This window comes from Dendrobates tinctorius, unplaced genomic scaffold (genome assembly GCF_039654945.1).
Source record: "Dendrobates tinctorius isolate UK_male_01 unplaced genomic scaffold, ASM3965494v1 ptg000155l, whole genome shotgun sequence".
NCBI lineage: Eukaryota > Metazoa > Chordata > Amphibia > Anura > Dendrobatidae > Dendrobates > Dendrobates tinctorius.
Window position 1 is genome coordinate 14,526,575 of NW_027361822.1, and position 24,385 is coordinate 14,550,959.

At 47.3% G+C, this 24,385-nt stretch overlaps 1 protein-coding gene across 1 annotated transcript in view; it reads left to right on the plus strand.

Annotated features, from left to right (window-relative positions):
* The first annotated feature begins 1,641 nt into the window (after positions 1–1,641).
* The window catches only part of LOC141051126 (uncharacterized), an 87,584-nt gene continuing 64,840 nt past the window's right edge, over positions 1,642–24,385 (plus strand). The window contains 10 exon segments of the mRNA XM_073548013.1: positions 1,642–1,740; positions 8,324–8,472; positions 8,592–8,771; positions 8,846–8,975; positions 9,050–9,147; positions 16,580–16,670; positions 17,124–17,221; positions 17,414–17,504; positions 17,954–18,048; positions 18,210–18,300. Of these exon segments, the coding sequence (XP_073404114.1) occupies positions 8,395–8,472; positions 8,592–8,771; positions 8,846–8,975; positions 9,050–9,147; positions 16,580–16,670; positions 17,124–17,221; positions 17,414–17,504; positions 17,954–18,048; positions 18,210–18,300 (952 nt within the window). The 5' untranslated portion in view covers positions 1,642–1,740; positions 8,324–8,394.

Here is a 24,385-nt window from a genome sequence, read left to right on the forward strand (position 1 = left end):
TACACCTCATACACACACGGCTCCGCTCTGTACACCTCATACACACACGGCTCTGCTCCGTACACCTCATACACACACGGCTCCACTCCGTACACCTCGTACACACGCAGCCCCGCTCCGTACACCTTGTACACACGCGGCTCCGCTCCGTACACCTCGTACACACGGCTCGGCTCGGCTCTGTACACCTCGTACACACACGTGGCTCCTCTCCGTACACCTCGTACACACGCGGCTCTGCTCCGTACACCTCGTACACACGCGGCTCTGCTCTGTACACCTCGTACACACGCGGCTCCGCTCCGTACACGTCGTACACACACGGCTACGCCCAGTACACACGCGGTTCTGCTCCGTACACCTTGTACACACACGGCTCCACCCCGTACGCCTCGTACACACACGGCTCCGCCCTGAACACGTCGTACACACATGGCTTCACACCGTATGCCTCGTAAACACACAAGGCTCCCCTCCATACACCTCGTACACACGCAGCTCTGCTCCATACACCTCATACACACATGGCTCCGCTCTGTACACCTCGTATGCACAAAGCTCTGCACCGTACACCTCGTAACACACGCGGCCACGCTCTGTACACCTCGCACACACGCTGCCGCGCTCTATACACCCTGTACACACGAGGTTCTGCTCTGTACACCTCGTACACACGCGGCTCCGCTCTGTACACTTCGTACACACGCGGCTCCGCTCTGTACACCTCGTACACACGCGGCTCCGCTCTGTACACCTCGTACACACGCGGCTCCGCTCCGTACGGCTCCGCTCCGTACACCACGTACACACACGGCTCTGCTCCGTACACCTCGTACACACACGGCTCTGCTCCGTACACCTCGTACACACACGGCTCTGCTCCGTACACCTCGTACACACACGGCTCTGCTCCGTACACCTCGTACACACACGGCTCCGCTCCGTACACCTCGTACACACACGGCTCCGCTCCGTACACCTCGTACACACACGGCTCCGCTCCGTACACCTCATACACACACGGCTCCGCTCCGTACACCTCGTACACACGCGGCTCCGCTCTGTACACCTCGTACACACGGCTCGGTTCGGCTCTGTACACCTCGTACACACACGTGGCTCCTCTCCGTACACCTCGTACACACGCGGCTCTGCTCTGTACACCTCGTACACACGCGGCTCTGCTCTGTACACTTCGTACACACGCGGCTCTGCTCCGTACACCTCGTACACACGCGGCTCCGCTCCGTACACCTCGTACACACACGGCTCCGCTCCGTACACCTCGTACACACAAGGCTCCGCTCCGTACGCCTTGTACACACACGGCTCCGCTCCGTACATACACACACGGCTCTGCTCCGTACACCTCGTACACACGCGGCTCTGCTCCGTACACCTCGTACACACGGGGCTCTGCTCCGTACACCTCGTACACACACGGCTCTGCTCCGTACACCTCGTACACACACGGCTCTGCTCCGTACACCTTGTACACACAAGGCTCTGCTCCGTACACCTCGTACACACACGGCTCTGCTACATCCACCCTGTAAACCCCTCCTGACCCCACACAGAAACTTCCCCTCATCCAGCACCATGACAACCAGTACAGCAGAGTCCTGCATACACTGAGGCCCCTGATCATGTGACCCCTGACTCCTCCCCTCCTGTGACCTCATCCCAGGTCCTGTGCGCACAGAGCAGCCATATATGTGGTGTGCGGCTCTGCAGGTGGAGGTAGGTGCTGGAGATTCCCCATTACTGGGCTGCACAGGGGGCAGTAACCCCTCCATTCCCGGAGATAGCGCCCCCTGCAGGTGGAGGTAGGTGCTGGAGATTCCCCATTACTGGGCTGCACAGGGGGCAGCCAGTAACCCCTCCATTCCCAGAGATAGCGCCCCCTGCAGGTGGAGGTAGGCGGTGGAGATTCCCCATTACTGGGCTGCACAGGGGGCAGTAACCCCTCCATTCCCGGAGATAGCGCCCCCTGCAGGTGGAGGTAGGTGCTGGAGATTCCCCATTACTGGGCTGCACAGGGGGCAGTAACCCCTCCATTCCCGGAGATGGCGCCCCCTGCCATGTGTATATGGACAGTAACAGAGCGCTGGCTGGGCTCATGTATACAGGGGAGGGCGCTCTGGTTTGGGGACAGATGACGCTTTCTCTCTGGGGTGGAGATTACAGGGAATAATGGAAATGACGGAGGGGGGGTGTTTCTCTCCATAGAAATATGGAGAATTAGTCACTTCCCTAATGTTGGCTGTAATGTTATTACAGGGGTGTCAAACTCATTTTCACTGAGGGCCACATCTACTTTTTGGTTGCCGTCAAAGGGTCGCTTTTAATTGTAAGGGCTCATGCAAAACAAAGCATGGACTGGCGAGGGGAAAGGCAAGTGCTGTCACTGGGTAGTAGGGCTAAGAGAGCTGTCCCTGGGTTGTCGTGATGTTTGTCTACTAGGCATTGCTCCCACCTGGCCAGAATCCTACTCCACACTGATGAGGGGCAACACCCCGAAACAGCTGTCTGTGGATAGATACCTGGCCTTGGTATTTCCCTTGTCATATCTGTGAACTCGTAAAGTGCGGGATATTAACTCAAAGGGCCACTTAATATGGTGGTAGTGGTGGTTTCCGAAAGGAGCCACTCCTTGGCTGGGTCCTTCCCTGGAGGAAGATCTGGCTAGTCCCGTGTTTGAGACTCTTGAATGAGGCTCCACGGACTTTGTTTGCATATGGGTAGTAGGGCTGAGGAGCTGTCCCTGGGTAGCAGGGCTGAGGAGCTGTCCCTGGGTAGCAGGGCTGAGGAGCTGTCCCTGGGTAGCAGGGCTGAGGAGCTGTCCCTGGGTAGCAGGGCCGAGGGAGCTGTCCCTGGGTAGCAGGGCCGAGGGAGCTGTCCCTGGGTAGCAGGGCCGAGGGAGCTGTCCCTGGGTAGCAGGGCCGAGGGAGCTGTCCCTGGGTAGCAGGGCCGAGGGAGCTGTCCCTGGGTAGCAGGGCCGAGGGAGCTGTCCCTGGGTAGCAGGGCCGAGGGAGCTGTCCCTGGGTAGCAGGGCCGAGGGAGCTGTCCCTGGGTAGCAGGGCCGAGAGAGCTGTCCCTGGGTAGCAGGGCCGAGAGAGCTGTCCCTGGGTAGCAGGGCCGAGAGAGCTGTCCCTGGGTAGCAGGGCCGAGAGAGCTGTCCCTGGGTAGCAGGGCCGAGAGAGCTGTCCCTGGGTAGCAGGGCCGAGAGAGCTGTCCCTGGGTAGCAGGGCCGAGAGAGCTGTCCCTGGGTAGCAGGGCCGAGAGAGCTGTCCCTGGGTAGCAGGGCCGAGAGAGCTGTCCCTGGGTAGCAGGGCCGAGAGAGCTGTCCCTGGGTAGCAGGGCCGAGAGAGCTGTCCCTGGGTAGCAGGGCCGAGAGAGCTGTCCCTGGGTAGCAGGGCCGAGAGAGCTGTCCCTGGGTAGCAGGGCCGAGAGAGCTGTCCCTGGGTAGCAGGGCCGAGAGAGCTGTCCCTGGGTAGCAGGGCCGAGAGAGCTGTCCCTGGGTAGCAGGGCCGAGAGAGCTGTCCCTGGGTAGCAGGGCCGAGAGAGCTGTCCCTGGGTAGCAGGGCCGAGAGAGCTGTCCCTGGGTAGCAGGGCCGAGAGAGCTGTCCCTGGGTAGCAGGGCCGAGAGAGCTGTCCCTGGGTAGCAGGGCCGAGAGAGCTGTCCCTGGGTAGCAGGGCCGAGAGAGCTGTTCCAAGCTGGACTTTTTCCCATGATAATTACTGGTTGCGTCTACTCTGATTCAAAGATGGACCCACACAAAAGTGCTGGCTGGCTGCATTCACCATTTGTGCTATCTGACTGCAATCACTGTGTTCAGCATTTGTGCAGGCTGACTGTGATCACGGCATGCACTGTTTACTCTGACAATGATTGCACCTGATCCTTTTGCCGGTGCTGACCCCTCTATTGGCTGCATTTGCTCAGATTCAAAGATCGCTTCAGCTTCCTGTTCCATCTCCAGGCCATCTGCTTTACACTGGCTGTTTCGACTTTGAACACAGGCAGTACTTAGTAGAGGGGGTGGCGCCAGCACAGGCTGACATCTTTAATTTTGAGCTCGGTCGCATACTTCAACACTGCTCCTTCCAGCTCTCCACTTTCTTTGTACGGAGCAGTGTTGAAGTGTCTCCTGACTTTGCGGGCCCCATAGAATGACATGGCGGGCCAGGAAGTTTGACACCCGTGGTTTAGAATAAAGGGATTTCCCATTAAATTTCTGTGGCGTCGGTCCTATAATGAGGACGCTGATCCCAGAGAGGACACTGTGGTAGATGCAGGTTCTATATTCTGGGGTAGAGTTACTGATCCTGTGTAATTGCTCACTCTCGGTCAGATCCATTTTTACGTACTGATAGAATTTTCTTCCATTGTTGTCTATTGGATGGTCAAATGTCTGTGTATTTTTCTGTCCCAGTGTCTTTTTAAAAAAAAATGGAGACAGGTCAGTTTTTGTTCCAGTTTGCTGATTGCAATTGCCCTGTCAGTGGATAAAGTTATCAGCACAAGGATACATTCTATTTTTTCCTCCACTCCTTGCTAGAGCCAGCGACTTAGCCATACGAGAGCTTGTCTTTTTCCAGACCATTATTTTATCATATCATATAAAGTTACTGGAAAATAGTAAAAAAGAATACAAACTGCAGTAAAATGGTGGACAAAACCCTCTGCAATTTCACTGTTTATTGGGTTTATTTTTATGTACACACTAAGAACATGATTTTTCAGGTCAGTTCGATTGCTACGATATTAACACCTTACAGATATGACGTACTGGTATGTCATATGCTGGCTTCCTGACTTTAATCAGGGCTCGCATGCCGAGCCCACATCTTTCCTGGCAGATGATAGCTGATCTAATCAGCTATCATGTGCCTTTAACAGCCACGGATGGATCAGAGCTGTTAACTTGTTAAATGCCGCTGTCAGTCTCTGACAGCAGCATTTAACACGCATCAGTGGGGGGGGGCGCCATTTCACGTATCGGCGCACTCATGACGTGACGGTGAGGCACCAATGTTTTGTCAATCGTCCTACGAAAGCCAGCCTTTAGCTGGCGTTCATAGGAGATCGTGATTTTCCTTTTTCATATTTCCTAAGGGGACTAGAAAATAAAGTAAAAAGTGTTTTTAAAAAGTATGAATAGCACAAGTGATCAGACAATTACCGCTTCAAGTCCCTTAAAGTGACTAACAGTTAAAGTTTTTTTAAGAATATGAAAAAATAAAAAAACAGTTCAAATCACCCCCCTTTTGCCCCATCAGCAATAAAACAATTTAAAAAAAACAAAACAATTGGTATCACTAAGTTTGTAAAATTCCAATCTATCAAAATATAAAATAAATTAATCCGATTGGCGTAACGAGAAAAAAAAAACGAAACGAGAGAATTAATTTTTATTTTTTGGTTGCTCAGATCTGTATATTTTTAAGTTTTGAAAAGCGGGGCGAGTCACAGGTTGGGGTCTCTTGCCTTTGGGGATTTAAAACTGTAACCAATTGTTTGCTTTCTGAGTGTCACAGGAGTACCAACATAGAAGTCACCTGGTTGCAATGGTAACTCATCAGCGCCTCACGAAACATAGGAAGGGGGGTAATATAGGAAGGGCACATTGAGTGTCTGAAACTGATGTCACAGCGGGACCACCTCCATTAAATGCAGGTTTCGGATATTAAAACGTATTTTCACCTTCTACACAGGGCCTGTACTTGCCAGTAGGTGCTGGAGGTCCAGTACCTAGGGCAGCTGGTTTCAGGGGGCAGCTTTAGTTCATGATAAAGAAAAAAATTTTTTCTCCCAAGACCGTTTTTTGAGGTCTTACATAAACAGTCACTATCAGTTTAACATGTCCAACAACATACTCTATACAGATATGAACTCAGGGATGCATTATGTATTACATAAAAAACTTTACAGGCTAGTTAAAGAAGTACTCCTGCCAAAAATGTTATTCTTTAATTAGAGATGAGCTTACCCATTTGTAGGACTCAGTCAGTGATACATGGCGGCTAGATGCCAGTCCTGCGAATCTCTTACCTTCAGGAATCCCTAGTTTGGCATTTGATTGGCGCAACAAAAGTTGTGCGACGACATGATGCACAGATGACATAGCGCCCCCCGTGGCTATTCAAAAGGCGCGCTGGAAGGTAACCGCTTTCCTTTCTCGCATGTAAACACTCTGATGATCAATAGATGAATGAGCAAAACACTTGTTCGTTGAATGATCAGATCTTTTATACCAGAATAAAAATTATTAGCAGCAGCATCACATTGGCCTGCATAAACAAGGGTTGGGCTGCCGACAACATGATGCTGTATGGGGATGGAATCATCTGTTCCCATTAGTTTTTGACAGCATGTGTAAACGAGTCAAACGACTTTATATAATTGATTGTTAGTGGACTGAAATTGGCTTAAGTTTTTGGAAGTTGTGTTGCAAAGTAAGAATGTTTTAAACAAATAGAAGTGTTAATAGTTTATTTAGATCATTTAACAAATTACAACTTGAATGCTCAAAAGACAAATACAAATGAGATTAATATTTGTGTTGTCCTCCCTAAACTGTTAATACAGCATCAGTCCTTCTAGGTACACTTGTACCGTGTACACAGTCTGTAGTAGGATGAACCCTCCCAAGCCGCCTGTATGTACATGTAGGTCATAGAAAGTTGAATGAAATGATATCTTGATATCTGCGATCCGATGTTTTAATCCGGAGAAAGCCACAGTTTTCTTAATATGTAAATGAGCTGTTAAAGGGAATCTGTCACCTATTTTTCGACTTTAAGCTGTGGCCACCGCCATCAGGGGCTTATCTGCAGCATTCTGAAATAAGCCCCCGATGTAACCTGAAAGATAAGAAAAACAAGTTAGATTATACTCACCCAGGGGCGGTTCGAGTCCAGAGGGTGTCACGGTTTGGTCCGGCACCTCCCATTTTCTAGCGATGACGTCCTCGTTCTTTGCTTCCCTTCGCGGCTGGAAGAGGTCCAGCGCCTGCGCTCTGCAGTTCTCTGCTCTGTCCTCAACAGGTCAGAGCAGTGTGCCGGAGCCGCAACGGGAAGCAAAGAAGATGACATCGCTAGAAGATGGGAGGCGCCGGACCGGACCTCGACTCCCTGTGGACCCGGACCGGACCCGGACATCCCCTGGGTAAGTATAATATAACTCATTTTTCTTCTCTTTCAGGTTACATCGTGGGCTTAGCTACAGCACTACAGAATTCTGGAAATAAGCCCCTGATGGTGGTGGCCACAGCTTATAGTCGAAAAAATAGGTGACAGATTCCCTTTAAGATCTAAGGGCTGGACCTCTGATCTACTTAAGCAGAATTTGTCTCCAGAGAGTATTTTAAATGAAAGGGTGCAAAAGTGTGAGATATGTAATGAATGACAAAGGCACCTGTGATGGTAACCTGGAAAAGAGTGCTGCTAAGCCAAACCATTCAAGGACAGCACTGAATGGAGAAAGGAGCAATCAGGACAGAGGATGCCCCAGGGGAGGAGACCATCTGTATGCTTTTGTTCATGATATGAGGGTTACAGGATCTGTCTGGACTTCATCGGGGCCCTTTTTGATTTGTACATCTATATTATGTAATTTTGTATGAGGGGATAAAGGTTTGGCTTTATTTGTTTGTAATCTTTCCTATATATATATATATTTTGGTGTGCATATCCTTCAGTGGCGTCTTTTCTCTTGGTCTCCATTTCTCTTGCGTACGCTGATACTCCACATGTAGGGGAATTCTACTTTGAGGCACAGTGCAAAGCTCAGAAAGGAAGAGGCGCCATATTGGAGTTTAGATTTTGCTGGAATGGTTTGAGGGTGGCATGTCACATTGGCAGAGACCCTGAGGTGCCTGAACAGCAGAATCCCCAATATGTGAACTCATTTTACAAACTACACTCCCCAATAAATAGATCTAGGGGTGGAGTGCAGTGATCATATTAACACCACATGTGCCTCACAGAATTTTATACCACTGAGCAGTGTCGAAAGAATAAATTACATTTTTACAACTAAAATGTTTTAGCCTCAAGTTTTTAATTTTTCCAAGGGCTAATAGGGAATTTTTTTACAACAAACTGAGGTCCATTTTTTCCTGAGTGTGCCAATACCCTACATAAAATCGGGAAATATTTTTCAGGCACAGTGCAAAGCTCAGAAGGCAAGGAGCGCCAGATTTTACTGTTATGGTTTGCAGGTGCCATGACCCACTGGGAGAGCCCATGAGGTGCCAGAACAGCAGAACCCCCCCCATAAGTTACCCCATTTTACGAACCTCTCAATGAATTCATCTAGGTGTGCAGTGATCGGATCCTCTCAGTGGAGATCTTCTGTATAAGAGAATTTTCCTGACTGACCCATCAAGGATGGATAAGGACAGGAACAAGATGGTAGAGAAGATATTACACCTCACCCTAGAGATCCTCTTCCAGCTTACTGGAGAGGTAAGAGATGTCACGTTACATCTTTCTCATCTATGGGAATAACAGATGGACAGAACTGGAGAGGTGAGGACTCTGGAAATGTCTTTAGTGAGAATTATTAATGTGTCTCTCTTAACCAGGATTACACAGTAGGGAAGAAGACTTCTAATGAGCGCTGTCAGGCCCCTTTGTTTGACAGATGGGGAAAACCCCTGAGTCCTATCACTGAGTCTCTGCCTCACCCCCTTTTACATGAGGACATCAATGACCAGAAGATCCTAGAACTTGCCTACAAGATGATTGAGCTGCTGACTGGAGAGGTGACACTGCTGGGACATTATACAGTAATGCTATGAATAAATAGGGGTAATGTAAATATCATTTTATGTGTCAGGTTCCTATAAGGTGTCAAGATGTCACAGTTAATTTATCCATGGAGGAGTGGGAGTATTTAGAAGAACACAAAGATCTTTACAAGGACGTCATGATGGAGGTGGAGGTTCCCCAGCCCCTCACATCACCAGGTAATAGACAGGACTAAACACACACAGCCTATTTATCTGTACATGAATTCATTCCCTGTATATGTTTTCTACAGTTCCATCTAGTAATAAGACAACACCAGAGAGATGTCTCCGTCCTCTTCTTTCACAGGACTGCTTGGAAGAAAATCCCAATGTTCATCAGGCTCGTCAGGTAGATGGAGAGGTGTCATTAAATGTTCCATTTGTGTGTATGGTAGTGAAGGTCTTATTTCCAGGTCACCACCTGACAGCACGCTGGAGGACTTCCTTCTTATCCACAGTGGGACAGGAAACCACGAGAGCTTAAAAGGACCCTCCCCCTACCACCCTTCAGTGTTTTTCCTGTCCCACTGTGGATAGGAACGGCGAGAGAAGATACGACCGTTACGAGCAGATGGTGAGGATCGGGGGGCCCAGCCTTTCCCTTCCCACCTCACGACGTCTGCAGCTGACACCCGCCAGAGGGTCCCTCAGCAGACCCAGTGCAGTACTGCTCCTGGGAGACGGGGTCACTTCCTCCTGACGGGGGCTCTTGACTCCAGGCATCGCCTCTGATGTCCCTGAGCCTGGGCTTCCTCTATGGCGTCTCCAGTTCCATTAAGCGGGTCCCGGGAACAGATCAACGCCGCAGGGCATCCACACACACCGGACGCAGAACATCGCTCCTGGTCACAGCCAGGGGCGGGAAGCGGGCAGGTCACTTCCGTGTCACGGCATCACAGGTTTCGGGCGGCCGCATCATTTCCGGGTCTCGGCCAGTGCAGAGCGGGCCGTGTCATTTCCGGGTCGCGGCCTGCGCAGGGTGGGCCGTGTCACTCCCGGATCACGACAGTAGGAGGCAGGGCGGCGTCTTCTCCAGAGGGAGTACTTCCGTAGCAGGTCGGGCAGCGCGGTGTGCCAGCAACCAGGTATGCGGACAGCAGCCCCAGGGCAGTCCTCCCTACCCGAGTATGGCGGATCAGGCTAAAGCTAAGACGGGGCCAGAGTTACGTAAGTCACCTCGTATAAGGTCACTTCAGGGCCCCAAGGAGACAGATCCCACAGGACACATTTTATATATTCCAGGGGGGACCTCCACCTCAGCGGAAGACAAGGAGTCCAGGAGAGGGAAGGATAAGAAGTGCCCGATTTGTTCTAAAAGCCTAAAGGACACGTGGCAAAAAGCCCTCTGTGATACATGCACCAGACGTATAGTGGGGGAGGAGCAGGCTACACTCATGTCTAACATGAGATCGATTATAAGAGAAGAGGTGCAGGCTTCGGTGTCAGGCCTTGTCTTCCCCCAAACCCCGCAGGCGAACCCCCAGGTATCCAGGAAAAGGCCAAGGGAAATGGACACCTCATCTGAGGAGATCCTGTTCGAATCAGAGCTGGAAGAGGAAGTGATAAGAGAACCTCCAGAGAAAGGGAAAAAATATCTCTTTTCGTCCGGTGATACGGACGAACTATTGGGAGCAGTAAGGCAGACTATGCAAATCGAGGAGCCCCCAACAACTCTCTCAGTACAGGACAAGATGTTTGGGGGGCTGCGTTCGCAGACCTCAATGGTCTTCCCAGTAAACATTCATATACGAGGAATGGGAAGAAGCAGAGAAAATACTGACTATTCCCAGAGACTTTAGACTTCGCCTACCGTTTGACCCAGAGGAGGTCAAGGTCTGGGAGGAAATCCCCAAAATAGACATCCCGGTAGCCAAGGTATCTGAAAAGACAGCTATCCCCTTTGGGGTCTCCTCTAACCTAAAAGAGCCCATGGGCCGGAAGGCGGATGGGCTCTTAAAGAGGGCCTGGGAGAGTTCAGCAGCAGTCATACGGGCCAATATAGCTGCAACATCAGTAGCGCGCGCGCTCCATGCATCTATGGGTAGATGATTTGGAGGAGCACCTTACAGATAGAACTCTGAGAGAAACTATCCTGAAATCCCTTCTCTTACTGAAATTAGCAACCGGCTTTTTAGCTGACGCCTCAGCAGAGTCTGTCAGATTCGCTGCCAGGAGTCATTCCCTGTCCAGCGCAGCCAGAATCAGCCCTTTGGTAGACCTCATTTTAATCAGAAGACGGACTACAGAGGGAAAGGGAAATCGGGAAGATGGAGCTATCCCAAAGGAGGAGAGAGCAGGGGTAGAAATAGAGATACCTTCTTCTCCGGCTCAGGGTCAAGTTCCCAAAGGAGATGACGCCACCAGAGTAGGGGGACGATTGCTCAGGTTCCTGGAGGGATGGCGAGAAATTTCCAGCAGCCCCTGGGTGCTACAGGTCATCTCTCAGGTGTACAGGATAGAGTTCGACTCCCTCCCTCCGAAACAGATTTCTAATAACCAGCTCTCACCTCTGTTCAGCCTCTCCTATGTGGTTGGATATTCAGGACCTCCTGGAGACGGCTGCAATCATTCCAGTACCCGATCGAGAAGAAGGGAGAGGACACTACTCAAGCCTCTTCTCAATAAATAACCATCTGGGGAATCCAGAACCATAGTAAATCTCAAACCCCTAAACAGATGGCTAAGATACAAAAGGTTCAAGATGGAATCGATAAGATACACGATTCCCCTCTTAGGAAAGGGGGCGGTAATTTGCACTCTAGATTTAAAGAGTGCATATTACCATGTTCCCATCTACCCAAACCATCAAAAATATCTCAGATTTGCAGTCGAAAAGGATGGCAGGATCCACCATTATCAGCTTCGATGCCTCCCCTTTTGCCTAGCATCAGCCCCAAGAGTCTTTACAAAACTGATGGTAGAGGTAATGGCCTACCTAAGAGATCAGAACATCACGGTGGTCCCTTACCTAGACGATTTCTTAATCGTAGCAGACTCTGTAGCTCAGCTCAGAATCGACTGCTAGTCTTTGATCTCCACACTGCAGAAGTTGGGTTGGATCATAAACTGGGCAAAATCAGATCTAATACCCAAGCCAAAAATAAAATTTTTGGGAGTCATGCTAGACTCAAAGAGAAGAATGTCTTACCTACCGAGGGAAAAGCAAGCCAGCATGAAGGAGAGGATTTGTCAGTTCACAAGGAACCGGGTCTCTATCAGGGATTCGATGAAGATTCTGGGCCTAATGACCTCCTGCATTCCCTGCGTCAAGCGGAGTCAATTTCACTCTCGAGATCTACAACAAGCAGTCCTAGCTTCCTGGGACAGAAGGCAGAGCTCGCTAGACAAAAAGATGCGATTGTCTCCCCGAGTCAGAAAGTCTTTGGTGTGGTGGACCATTCCGAGAAATCTACAGGCCGGTGTCTCGTGGGTCCAGTCTCCAGAGGTCATAGTCACCACGGACGCAAGTCAGCAAGGTAGGGGCGGACACGTCCAAGGAAGATACTACCAGGGACGATGGAGTCTGGAGGACAGCAAGGAATCCTCCAACTTCAGGGAACTTCATGCGGTCGGAAAGGTACTATCGTCCGCCCGGTCCCTGGTGAGAAACACACGTCAAGGTACTGTCAGACAATACCACGACAGTAGCCTTCCTCCGTCACCAGGGCGGTCCAAGACACCCAGGGCTACAACGCCTAGCAGAACAAATCTTCAGGTGGGCAGAGAGGGAGATTCTCTCGATCTCAGCAGTACATCTGGAGGGTACCAGAAACCAGGTTGCGGACTTCCTCAGCAGGAGAAGAGTAGCCGCAACGGAATGGGAGCTGAACGACGAGGTGTTCAACGGCCTATGCAACCTGTGGGGAAGACCGGAGATAGACCTATTCGCAGTCAAGCAAAACGCAAAGGTCAAGACCTTCTACTCTGAACCCTCTGGGAGGTCCAGCAGGAATCGACGCCCTGTCACCATCATGGAGCAGAGGCCTGTTTGTTATACGCCTTCCCGCCTCTCGCTCTCATCCCGAGAACTCTCAGGAAAATTTGCCAAGACAGGGCCAGAGTCATACTAGTGGTGCCCTTCTGGCCAAAGAGGAGTTGGTTCCCCTTGCTGAAGAAAATATCAGAAGAGGAACCCATTCTCCTACCAAGAAGAGAAGACCTCCTCCACTAGGGTCCGGTCTTTTCACCAGTGGCCAGAAGCACTCCAGTTATCAGCCTGGATCCTGAGCGGCAGGTCCTGAAATCAAGGAGTCTGTCAGACGACGTTATCGCTACCCTCCAAGCAAGTAGAAAACCAGTGACCGACGCAATTTATAGCAAAATCTGGAAAAAATTCTGCAGTTTCTGTGGAGAGGCGACAGTTGATTCTGACCACCCTGACATCCCAAAGATCCTTGAATTTTTACAGGCAGGGTTCAGAAAGGGCCTTAGACCCAGTACTCTAAGGGTACAGATCGCAACCCTAAGCGTGTTCTAAGATTCTACCCTATCGTCACACCCTTGGATAGCCCGATTTTCCAGGGCTGTTCAGAGGCCGAAACCCTTAATAAGGAAAACTGTCCCTCCTTGGGACCTTAATTTAGTCTTGAACGCACTATGCAGACACCCATACCAGCTAGGAGCAGAGATAGAGATCGGTAATCTCTCACTCAAAACGGCATTCCTGGTAGCGATCACGTCAGCGAAGAGGCTACTAGAGCTTCAGGCCCTATCTATCCAAGATCCTTACCTACAGGTGTTTGACGATCGGTTAGTCTTAAGGCTTGACCCAGTACTAACTGTACAATTCCTGTTTCACAGTTAAAATGGAGATAGCAGATCTGTCTCTGACTGTATGTATACTTATAGGCCACAAGTCATCATTTGTTTTTCTTTTTTATTTAAATTTTTTTTTATCATGTCTTTCTTTTTGCATTGACATACTGTGTTTGATGAATTGTCACAAATGTTAAAAAAATGCTTATTTTTGGCTCGATTACTTTTTGCATCTTTTTAGAGTAAATAAGTGCACAGTCCTTTCAAAAAGTAATACTATGTCACATATTAGTATTCAAGTGCTCAAAAAAAAAAATGTAGACCGATTTTATGCTCCATTAAAGTGTTATAGTTTAATTGTTCAAAATTGTTATGATGTTTTGAAAAGTCTTAATAATGAGTTTGGCTAAAATATTTGGATAACCAAAATCACGACCATAATTTCGAACAAAGAAACCAAATAAAATACACAAAACCAAGTAAATGTAGCTTAATAAAGTTTGCTAATTAAATGAATAGGTCTTACAGTGGGGAAAATAAGTATTTGCTACACTGCTGATTTTGCAAGCTTTCCCACCTAGAAAGAATGGAGAGGTCTGTAATTTGTATCGTAGGTACACTGCAACTGTGAGAGACAGAATCTAAAAACAAAAAAAACAGAAGATCATTGTATTTTTATAAAAATAATTAAATTGCATGAAATAAGTATTTGATCACCTACCAACCAGCAAGAATTCTGTCTCTCACAGACCTGTTAGTTTTTCTTTAAGAAGCCCTCCTACTCTGCACTCATTACCTGTATTAATTGCGCTTGTTTGAACTTATTACGTGTATAAAAGACACCTGTTCACCAGGGCTGAGGAGTCTGTGTCCATTTTGGTGGCGACTGAGTTTATATAAAATGGACCGACTCCGACTCCTAAAATATATAATAAATTGCAGTAGTTCAATGCAGTATGTCCCGTAAATGTTTTCATATGAATTTGGGAAAGTTGAGAAATGTCCTATAAGTATCTGTTCTGTTCCTCATGTATGGTTCTAGGCATTTAGCTGAGATGAATCTGTGCTGCACATTCTGTGTATGTGTGTATGCTCAGTAGTGAGCCAGTGCTGTGGAGTCTGAATCAAGAGTCACGGAAGTTGAGGAGTCAGAGGTTTGTCTAAGGACACCAGGGACAAAGTTGTATATGTGACACTGAGTCACTACTACTCACAGGCAAGCTGTGAGACAAGGTAGTCAGGAGATCCAAAGTCACATTCCAGGAGGGATTGTAGTTAAGAGGGGTGATGCAAAAGAGTGGTCAAGTAACAGTATGGGGTCAAATGCCAGAAGAGTATGTCAAAAGCAGAAGAGGAAATCCAAAAGAGTAGTCACAACAAAATATCCAGGGTCACAGGCAAGATTAGAGACCGACACAGAGCAAGCAAACACACCTACCTGAAGCAAATTTACAACTGATACAGAGAACTAGCAGCTAGCCAGCTAAGTACTTTGCAAATGATTAGAAGAGTTGAGCGAATTGGTTCGGGTTCCCTCTTATTTGGCAAGCTAAACCAGATTGAGCAACAGGGCTGTCAAACTGTTCACAACCCAGCATGCCCCAAGATAAGACTGGATAATTGGACTGTCACTCACAAAACTGACAGTCCAGCACACTCTAGATCTCATAGGGCGGCTGAGCTGTCACTCAAAGCGTTCCATGACCACAGTCAATGAGCTACAGAACAATAGGCAAGCAGCTTGGAGAGAAGGCAACTACTGTTGTCGAAATTATTAGAAAATGGAAGAAACAGAAGATGACGGTCAATCTTCCTCAGTCTTGTGTGGTAAGGATGATTTTGAGAAAAAGGTCAGGAATCAGCCCAGAACCACATGGAGGAATTGGTCAATGACCTGAAGAGAGCTGGGACCACAGTCTCAAACTTTACCGTTAGTAACACACTACACAGTCATGGATTAAAATCCTGAACACTAAGAACACAGTTCCAACTGTGAATCATGGTGCAGGAAACATCTTACTTTGGGAGTACTTTTCTGCAAAGGGGACACCTGGGGTCATGTATCACAAGATTTTGTCCAACGTCCCCATTCCCTCAGTAAAAGCATTGAAGATGGGTTGTGACTGGGTCTTTCAGCATGACAATGGCCCGAAATACACAGCCAGGGCAACTAAGGAGTGGCTCTGTAAGAATGTAAGAAGCATTTCAAGATCTTGGAGTAACCTAGCCAGTCTCCAGACCTGAACCCAATAGAACATATTTGAAGGGAGCTGAAACTCAATGTAGCCCGGCGACAGCCCCAAAATCTAAAAGATCTGGAGAAGATCTGTATGAAGGAGTGGGCCAAAATCCCTGCTGCAGTGTGTGCAAACTGGGTCATGAACTGCAGGAAATGACTGACCTCTGTAATTGCAAACAAAGTTCTGTTTTTCTATTGTGTCAAATACTAATTTCAAGCAATAAAATGCAAATTAATTATGTAAAAATCATACGATGTGATATTCTGGATTTTTTAGATTCTGTCTCTCACAGGCGAAGTGTGCCTACTATAAAAATTACAGACCTCTCCATTCTTTGTAGGTGGGAAAACTTGCAAAATCGGGAGTGTATCAAATATTAATTTTTCCCACTGTATATAAAAATCTCTATTTATTCATATTTTACTCCAGATAAAAAAGGTTCAAAAGAGCAAAAATGTCTTAGTTTCTTTCGGGGAAATATAGGAAGGATCTTCATAGTGTCCTCTCATCAGATAGAGATGTAACGGCCACTGTCTGATCATGTGATGCTTTGCTGATGCATCATGGGATTGTTAGCAGCACATAGAGGAAGAACATGTAGAATGAGAGCTGGGAATCAAGATGGAAGCTGAACTGTAGTGAAGTAAGGACTCCGTGAACAAGAGAAGAGTGGAGTGTGAAAGGAAACCAGATGGGGGTGCAATTATATTAAAAAATACAAACTGGGAGTTATTCAATTATCAAAATTATTTTACTCTACTGTGACTTTTAAAATATTTGTTCCAGGATAAAGATCTGACCCATATTAATACTACAGAGACATATGTGAGGGGTAATGAGCGGTGTAAAGAGGAGTTTCCTACAGATAACCCCCCAGGTAAGTAGTGACCACTAAGTACATAGAAGTCAGATTCTTCTCAGTCAGTGGCCATTACCATTTTGTGTTTGATGATCAGTTTGCAATCAGGTTTTTACCTATATATTTCCCCTTAACAAGGTTGTCCACTACTCAGACAACCCCTTTACAATCAACACATTTGCCCCGGACACTAACAGTTATACTCTTGGCCCAGTGCCATCACAGCAGCAGTTAGTGAATCCAGCACTGATTGGGCATGTGAGCTTTAGGAGAGCAAGTGCCGACATCGCTAGAACCCTGCCGGCACTGGTGGTGGGCATTATTTTACGGGGGTCAAACATACTGATTGAGAAGGGGTTGTCTGAGTAGTGGACAACTCGTTTAGCGAAAAGTGATGTTGATAAAAATGTGATACTGTTAACCTTATAAACGACCAAAGATGATGGCAGTCCCTGTATATGTTTCCTACAGTTCTATCCAGTAAGAGAAGAGCACCAAAGAGATGTCCCCGTCCTCTTCTTCCACAGGACTGTTCAGAAAAAAATTCCAATGTTCCTCACGATCATCAGGTAGGTGGAGAGAAGGTGTCATGTGATCTCCCGTATGATGTGTAGACGGCTGTGAAAGTCTTGTGTATTGTTTTATCCACCAGTATTATATGTTTTATACTTGTGTAATGAGAACGGTGGAGATGGCCGGATTAGAGCTGATCATAGTCGTGACTTCTCCATCTGTTGTGACTTTCACAATATTTGTTTCAGGGTGAAGATCTGACCCATATTAATACTACAGAGACATATATGAGGAGTGATGAGCGGTGTAAAGAGAAGATTCCTACAGATAACCCCCCAGGTGAGTAGTGACCACTAAGTGCATAGAAGTCAGATTCTTCTCAGTCAGTGGCCATTACCATTTTGTGTTTGATGATCAGTTTGCGATCAGATTTTTACCTATATATTCCCCCTTAACAAGGTTGTCCACTACTCAGACAACCCCTTTTCAATCAACACGTTTGCCCCGGACACTAACAACAGTTATACTCTTGGCCCAGTGCCATCACAGCAGCAGTTAGTGAATCCAGCACTGATTGGGCACGTGAGCAAGTGCTGACATCACTAGAACGCTGCCGGCACTGGAGGTGGGCATTATTTTACGGGGGGGGGTCAAACATACTGATTGAGAAGGGGTTGTCTGAGTAGTGGACAACTCGTTTAACGAAAAGTAATGTTGATAAAAATGTGATACTGTTAACCTTATAAACGACCAAAGATGATAGCAGTCCCTGTATATGTTTCCTCCAGTTCTATCCAGTAAGAGAAGAGCACCAAAGAGATGTCTGAGTCCTCTTCTTCCACAGGACTGTATAGCAAATCCCAATGTTCCTCAGGATCTTCAGGTAAATGTGTAGATGACTGTGAAGGTCTTGTGCTCAGTCTTGTTTTATCCACCAGTATTATATGTCTTATACTTGTGTAATGAGAACGGTGGAGATGGCAGGATTAGAGCTGATCATAGATGTGACTTCTCCATCTGTGACTTTTACATTATTTGTTTCAGGGTGAAGATCTGACCCATATTAATACTACAGAGACATATGTGAGAGGTGATAAGCGGGTTAAAAAGGAGATTCCTACCTATGACTATCCAGGTGAGTAGTAAACGCTGAGACTACAATCTCACGACTGTGTCTGATTTTGCTTCAGATGGATCCATGAAAAATATATAGAATAGACATGGCTTCAGTGCATCATGTTCCATGTTGAGATAAATGTCTGAGGCAAAAAAGTAAAAGATTAGATCATGAATGTTGCCACCATCTTACTGATATCAAAAACTGGGAATCGAGATCTAATGTGTATATCTTGGAAAAAAAATTCAGTAGAATCTTTTTATTACTTCTGCACAGATAAATAATTAACAGAATCCTTCCTTGCGAGGCCTCTAAAAGTTACAATCCAAATTGTCTTGAATTAAAAGTTGAGTTTGGTAAAGCATGTTCACATGAAAAGTGTATATATAAGGAAAACTTAGCACTGAGAAATCTGGTGAAATGTGTACTAGATTGATGAGGAATAACATTGTGTGGGAAGATCTGATGTAGCAGAATTGGGGATCGTCGTGGAATGGATTTACGGGAGGCCACTTTGTATTTTTTTTGCATGGTAAAAGAGGGTCAAGGGAGTACTTTTTACAATTAAAGGACTTTTCTCTGTTTTCTGATTGTGTGTTTATTACTTTTGAATATGGGATAGTAATGGGGTGTGTTCTGCCCTCTTAATAAGGCAAAGAATGTTTTATTATTGCTGGGTTAATTATAGCACCATCTAGTGGTGGCTGAATTTATAGTAGTGTCTTCAATAGCATTATAAAACCTGTGACTTTAACAGAAACAATGCACTATGGGATTAAAGCAGTGCTTTGTGGGAAGGAAGCAATGTATTCTGAGATGAAGAAGGGCCATATTGCTTCTGTGGATCTCATAGGATGCACATGTTATTTTGTCCTCCTGTGTAACCTTTGTTTTTCCTGCAAATTCTCTACTTGAGTCACTACCCAGCTAAAGCATATCTGGTAAGCTTAATCTTTCTTGCAATGCAGTGATTCAGAGAGGTTTTATTTACGGTCTAGCAGCTAAGAGATGTCATTAACCCTTTAGTTGCCAGTTCTCAGTAAATGTAATCATAAACTAATGTATTCCTATGTAATGTTTGCATCTCAATGTACACTTCTGTGATTGTGTTAGCTATGATCATCTGCCCAATACTTATGCATGTTATTTGTATTCCCTGTAGTTTTACTGCGCATGTTCTATACTCTTCACCAATAAACAAGTTAGACTACAGAGAACAGTCTGCTTACTTTGGAAGACAGAGCTGTGGTTTATACTGTATGCTGGATTGCACATCGTGTCAGCGTGCCTGAAGGCAGAATAGTAAAACAGATATGCTAGACGATAGTGAATTCAGGCTGTAAGGGACCGCTATCTCCCAGACTGCTCCGCATACGGGTACTACAGCAGCCGCCATACAGCCACAGGAGACAAGTCCAGGGCCTAGTAAAACAGATCGCCATACGCCTGCGACAGTGAATTCAAGCTGTAAGGGACCGCTATCACCCAGACTGCTCCGCATACGGGTACTACAGTAGCCGCCATACAGCCACAGGAGACAAGCCCAGGGCTCAGTAAAGGACCGCCGGTCACGCGTGGTGATTGCATAGACTGTACGGGACCGCTAACACCCACTGCTCTGCATACGGGTATCACAAAAGCCGCCATACAGCCGCAGAACGCCACTGCAGTCCGCCAAGAAGTGCTACATCTTTCCCGCCACGCGGAAGCCCGCCATACACAGACTGTTTCCCTCCAATACAATCAGCAGTACTCAGCCAAACGCATAATAGCTCGGAAAAGCACATCCTCGCTCAAAAGGAGGTCAAGAGCAAGCTCCAGCAGATCGTCATTAGCAGAGCTAGCTGCTGTCGCTCGCGCCGAGGCTGAGACAGCCAAAGCAAGATCTTCCTTTGCTGAACAAGAGATGTATCTAAAGCTGAGACAGGCAGATCAAGATGCAGAAACCGCCCATTTGCAGGCAGAGAGAGGCGGAAGCTGCACGCCTGCAAGCCGAAACCGTCCGTTTGCAGGCAGAGAGAGAGGCAGAAGCTGCAAGCCGAAACTGCACGTCTGCAGGCAGAGAGAGAGGCGGAAGCTGCATGCCTGCAAGCCGAAGCCGTACGTTTGCAGGCAGAGAGAGAAGCGGAAACTGCACGTTTGCAAGCAGAGCTAGAAAGACTTGCGGCAGACAAAGAGACAGCAGCCGCAATAGCTAAAGCAGAGTATTTGGAAGCTATGCAAGATCCTGATTATGAAAGACGCAGCAACATTCTCGGACCAGATCTAGAGCAGCAAGATCCAGCGCAACGTGTCGCAGAGTATGTCCGTCAACATTCCAGCGTAGATGACAGCCCTGGCGCATCATATCGATCAGCCCATGCCGATTACCAGCGATCCAAACCTGAGCTTCACTACCATAGGCGAGGAGACGTCCAGCACAGAGAGGTCGACTACATCTACCGTTCCACTGAAAAGAAGGTACAGCTCCCATCCCGCCTTAAAGAGACACCTTCACCAACAAGGTACCGCACAGGCTATCCGGAGTCACAAGCGTCTTACAGGTATGGTGATGCACCACACACTAGACATGACTATTACACACTGGCTAGTGCCAGCACTGACGGAGCCATCAAAGACCTTGCAAAGTTCCTTGCCCGCCAAGAACTGGTTACAAAGGGACTTGCAAAGTTCACTGACAAACCCGAGAACTATCGGTCATGGCGAGCTTCGTTCCGGAACGCCATTCATGGTCTGGACCTTTCTTGTGGTGAGGAGTTAGATCTCCTGGTAAAGTGGATCGGAAGTGAGTCAGTCGAGCATGCCAAAAGACTGAGAGGCATTAATGTAAAACGTCCTCGTACAGCCCTACATAAAGTGTGGGAACGACTTGATGAATGCTATGAGTCAGTAGAAGTCATAGAGAATGCTTTATATAAAAGAATTGAGGATTTTCCTAAGATAGGACCTAAAGGTTATCAAAAGCTTAGAGAACTGAGAGATTTATTGAATGAGTTGCAGGTTGCTCAGCAGGAAGGAGACTTGCCCGGATTGACATTCTTAGATACCGCTAGGGGTGTAAATCTGATAGTACAGAAACTTCCTTACAACCTACAAGAAAAGTGGTTTACATGTGGTTCAGAGTATAAACACAATTATAATGTATCATTTCCTCCTTTCAATGTATTTGTTGATTTTGTCACCAAACAATCTAGGATTAGAAATGACCCTAGTTTTGATTTTACTCTGTCGTGTTCCACTGCCACTGGTGTCAAATCTGGTAAGACACCCGTGACAATCCACAAAACTAACATTGATTTCACAGGCCCTCCGCACAAGGTGAATAAACCCCCTCCAGACGAGAACAAACCTCAGGATGTCAGTAAATATTGTCCTCTACACAAGAAACTACATCCTCTACTAAAATGCAGAGCCTTCAGGGAGAAGTCTTTAGAGGATCGCAAAGGTTTCCTCAAGGAGAACAACATCTGCTTCAAATGTTGTGCCGCAACCTCTCACTTCGCCAGGAACTGTGAAGCTAGCGGGAAATGTGCAGAATGGAGCAGCACGGATCACAATACAGCCTTGCATCCTGGATCACCTCCACGAGTGTTGTTGCAAGCAGAGGAGCATGATGGGAAGCAGAAGGACACTGACGAAGACACCCCTGAAGTCAGCTCTAAATGTACTGAGATCTGTAGAGGACTCACAGGAGGAAGGTCCTGTTCAAAAATCTGCCTTGTCCGAGTCTATACTGCAGGTCGCAAGGACAAAGCCTTCAAGATTTATGCAATCCTGGATGACCAAAGTAACAGGTCTCTAGCCAGGTCCATCTTCTTTGACAACTTCAGCATTGTAGGCCCTGGTTCTCCCTACACCCTGAGGACGTGTTCAGGTACCGTTGAGACGGCGGTGAGAAAAGCAACCGGATACAAAGTGGAGTCCATAGATGGCCAGACCTGCCTATCATTACCGACCATCCTGGAGTGCAACTAGATTCCTGACAACAGGTCAGAAATACCTTCACGGGAGGTGGCGAGATATCACCCCCATCTAAAGCGTATAGTCCACCTGATGCCTGAACTAGATCCTGGAACCCCAATAGCGCTACTTCTGGGGAGAGATTGTGGACTTGTAGAATATATCTATATCATACTGAATATCTACATATATAACATATATAATCGGCTCCAGGAATGCTCCGTATGCACAGAGGCTCGACCTTGGATGGGTCATCATAGGAGACGTCTGCCTAGGAGGAGCACACAAGCCAGCCTTAGTCGACAGCATGCTTACCAATACTTTTGAAAATCGAGGTCCGTCTCTCTTCCAGCCGTGTAAGAGTAGCTTCCTGGTAAAAGAGTTGCCACACAATGCTCCTCTACCTTGTCCATTAACTGATCCTTCCTGTGAAGACCACTCATGTGATGGTGACCAAGATCACATAGGGTGCACAGTTTTCCACAGAACAAGAGAGGACAACAAGGTAGCAATGTCCATAGAAGACAGATTGTTTTTGGACATCATGGATCGAGAGAAGGTAAGAGATGAGTCAAAGAGTTGGATGGCCTCTCTACCATTTAAACCCCAGAGGCAATGCTTACCCACCAATCAGAAGTCTTGTAAAGGTTCGAACCATTGCAAACACGCATTTACCGCTCCGAACTTGGAAAATGCCAAAAACACGATAATTCGTACCAGTGTTACGCCATAGTAGTAGACAACCTTCACAAAGGTCAACCCATTTCTAGAGACAGTGTCTTGAAAAAGCTTGATCCAATAGTTGACCAAAATGGGCTAATAAGAATTGGAGGTCGTCTTCAGGAAGCCAAGGTGGAATTCGTGGAAAAACACCCTGTAATAATTCCTGGTCATCACCATGTGACTACTCTGCTCGTACAGCACCATCATGTTTTGGTGAAACATCAGGGCCGATTGTTTACCGAAGGGAATCTACGAACTGCTGGACTATGGATAGTCGGAGCAAAGAGATGTGTGAGTAAACTCATCTTCAACTGTGAGACTTGTCGCAAACTCCGCGGTGCGACTCAAAGCCCAAAGATGGCCAATCTCCCATCAGACAGACTTAGTATGGATCCTCCCTTTACCAGCGTTGGACTGGATGTATTCGGGCCATGGTCTGTGGTTGCACGGCATATTAGAAGAGTGCAAGCCAACGCAAAAAGCTGGGCAGTTATGTTTACCTGCTGTCCATCAGAGTGGTCCACATCGAAGTGATTGAATCCATGGACACATCAAGTTTCATAAATGCCCTCCGACGCTTCCTTGCCATCAGAGGCACTGTGAAACACATTCGCTCTGACAGAGGCACAAATTTCGTAGGAGCAGTGAAAGAACTCCAAATTCCTTCCAACCTAGACATTACCAGTGTGGAAAGATACCTGAGTGAACAGGGATGTACCTGGACCTTCAATTTACCACACTCTTCTCATATGGGAGGTGCTTGGGAGAGGATGATAGGAATAGCACACAGAATCTTAGACTCTATCTTCTTGCAAGAAGGTAGCACAAGACGCACACACAAAGGTTTGACTACATTCTTGGCAGAAGTTTTGGCCATCATAAATGCCAGACCATTGACTGCACTCTCCAGTGATGCTGAAGATCCAACCATTCTCACTCCCGCCATGTTACTCAGAAAACCGACACTCCTAGTGCCCCACTGGGAGAATTCAGCAACAAGGACCTCTACAGATGTCAATGGAGACAAGTTCAAAGTCTCTCCAATACTTTCTGGGACAGCAATACCTCTCCACCTTACAGCCTAGGAAGAAGTGGCAGATCGACAAGCCGAGCATCAAACCCAGTGATATTGTGCTCATGAAGGACAGTCAGTCACATCGAAATGAGTGGCCTCTGAGCCTCATCACCAAGGTGTTCCCAAGCAAAGATGAGAAGGTGTGCAAGGTCGAGGTCAAAGTGTGGAAGGCTGGGGAGAGTAAACTATTCCTCAGACCAGTTGCGGAGCTAATTCTATTGCTTTCGCCTGAAGAGCCTGTAAGTGGCATTAGTTAATGCCAAGCGGGGGGGGGGTTCTGCCCTCTTAATAGGGCAAAGAATGTTTTATTATTGCTGGGTTAATTATAGCACCATCAAGTGGTGA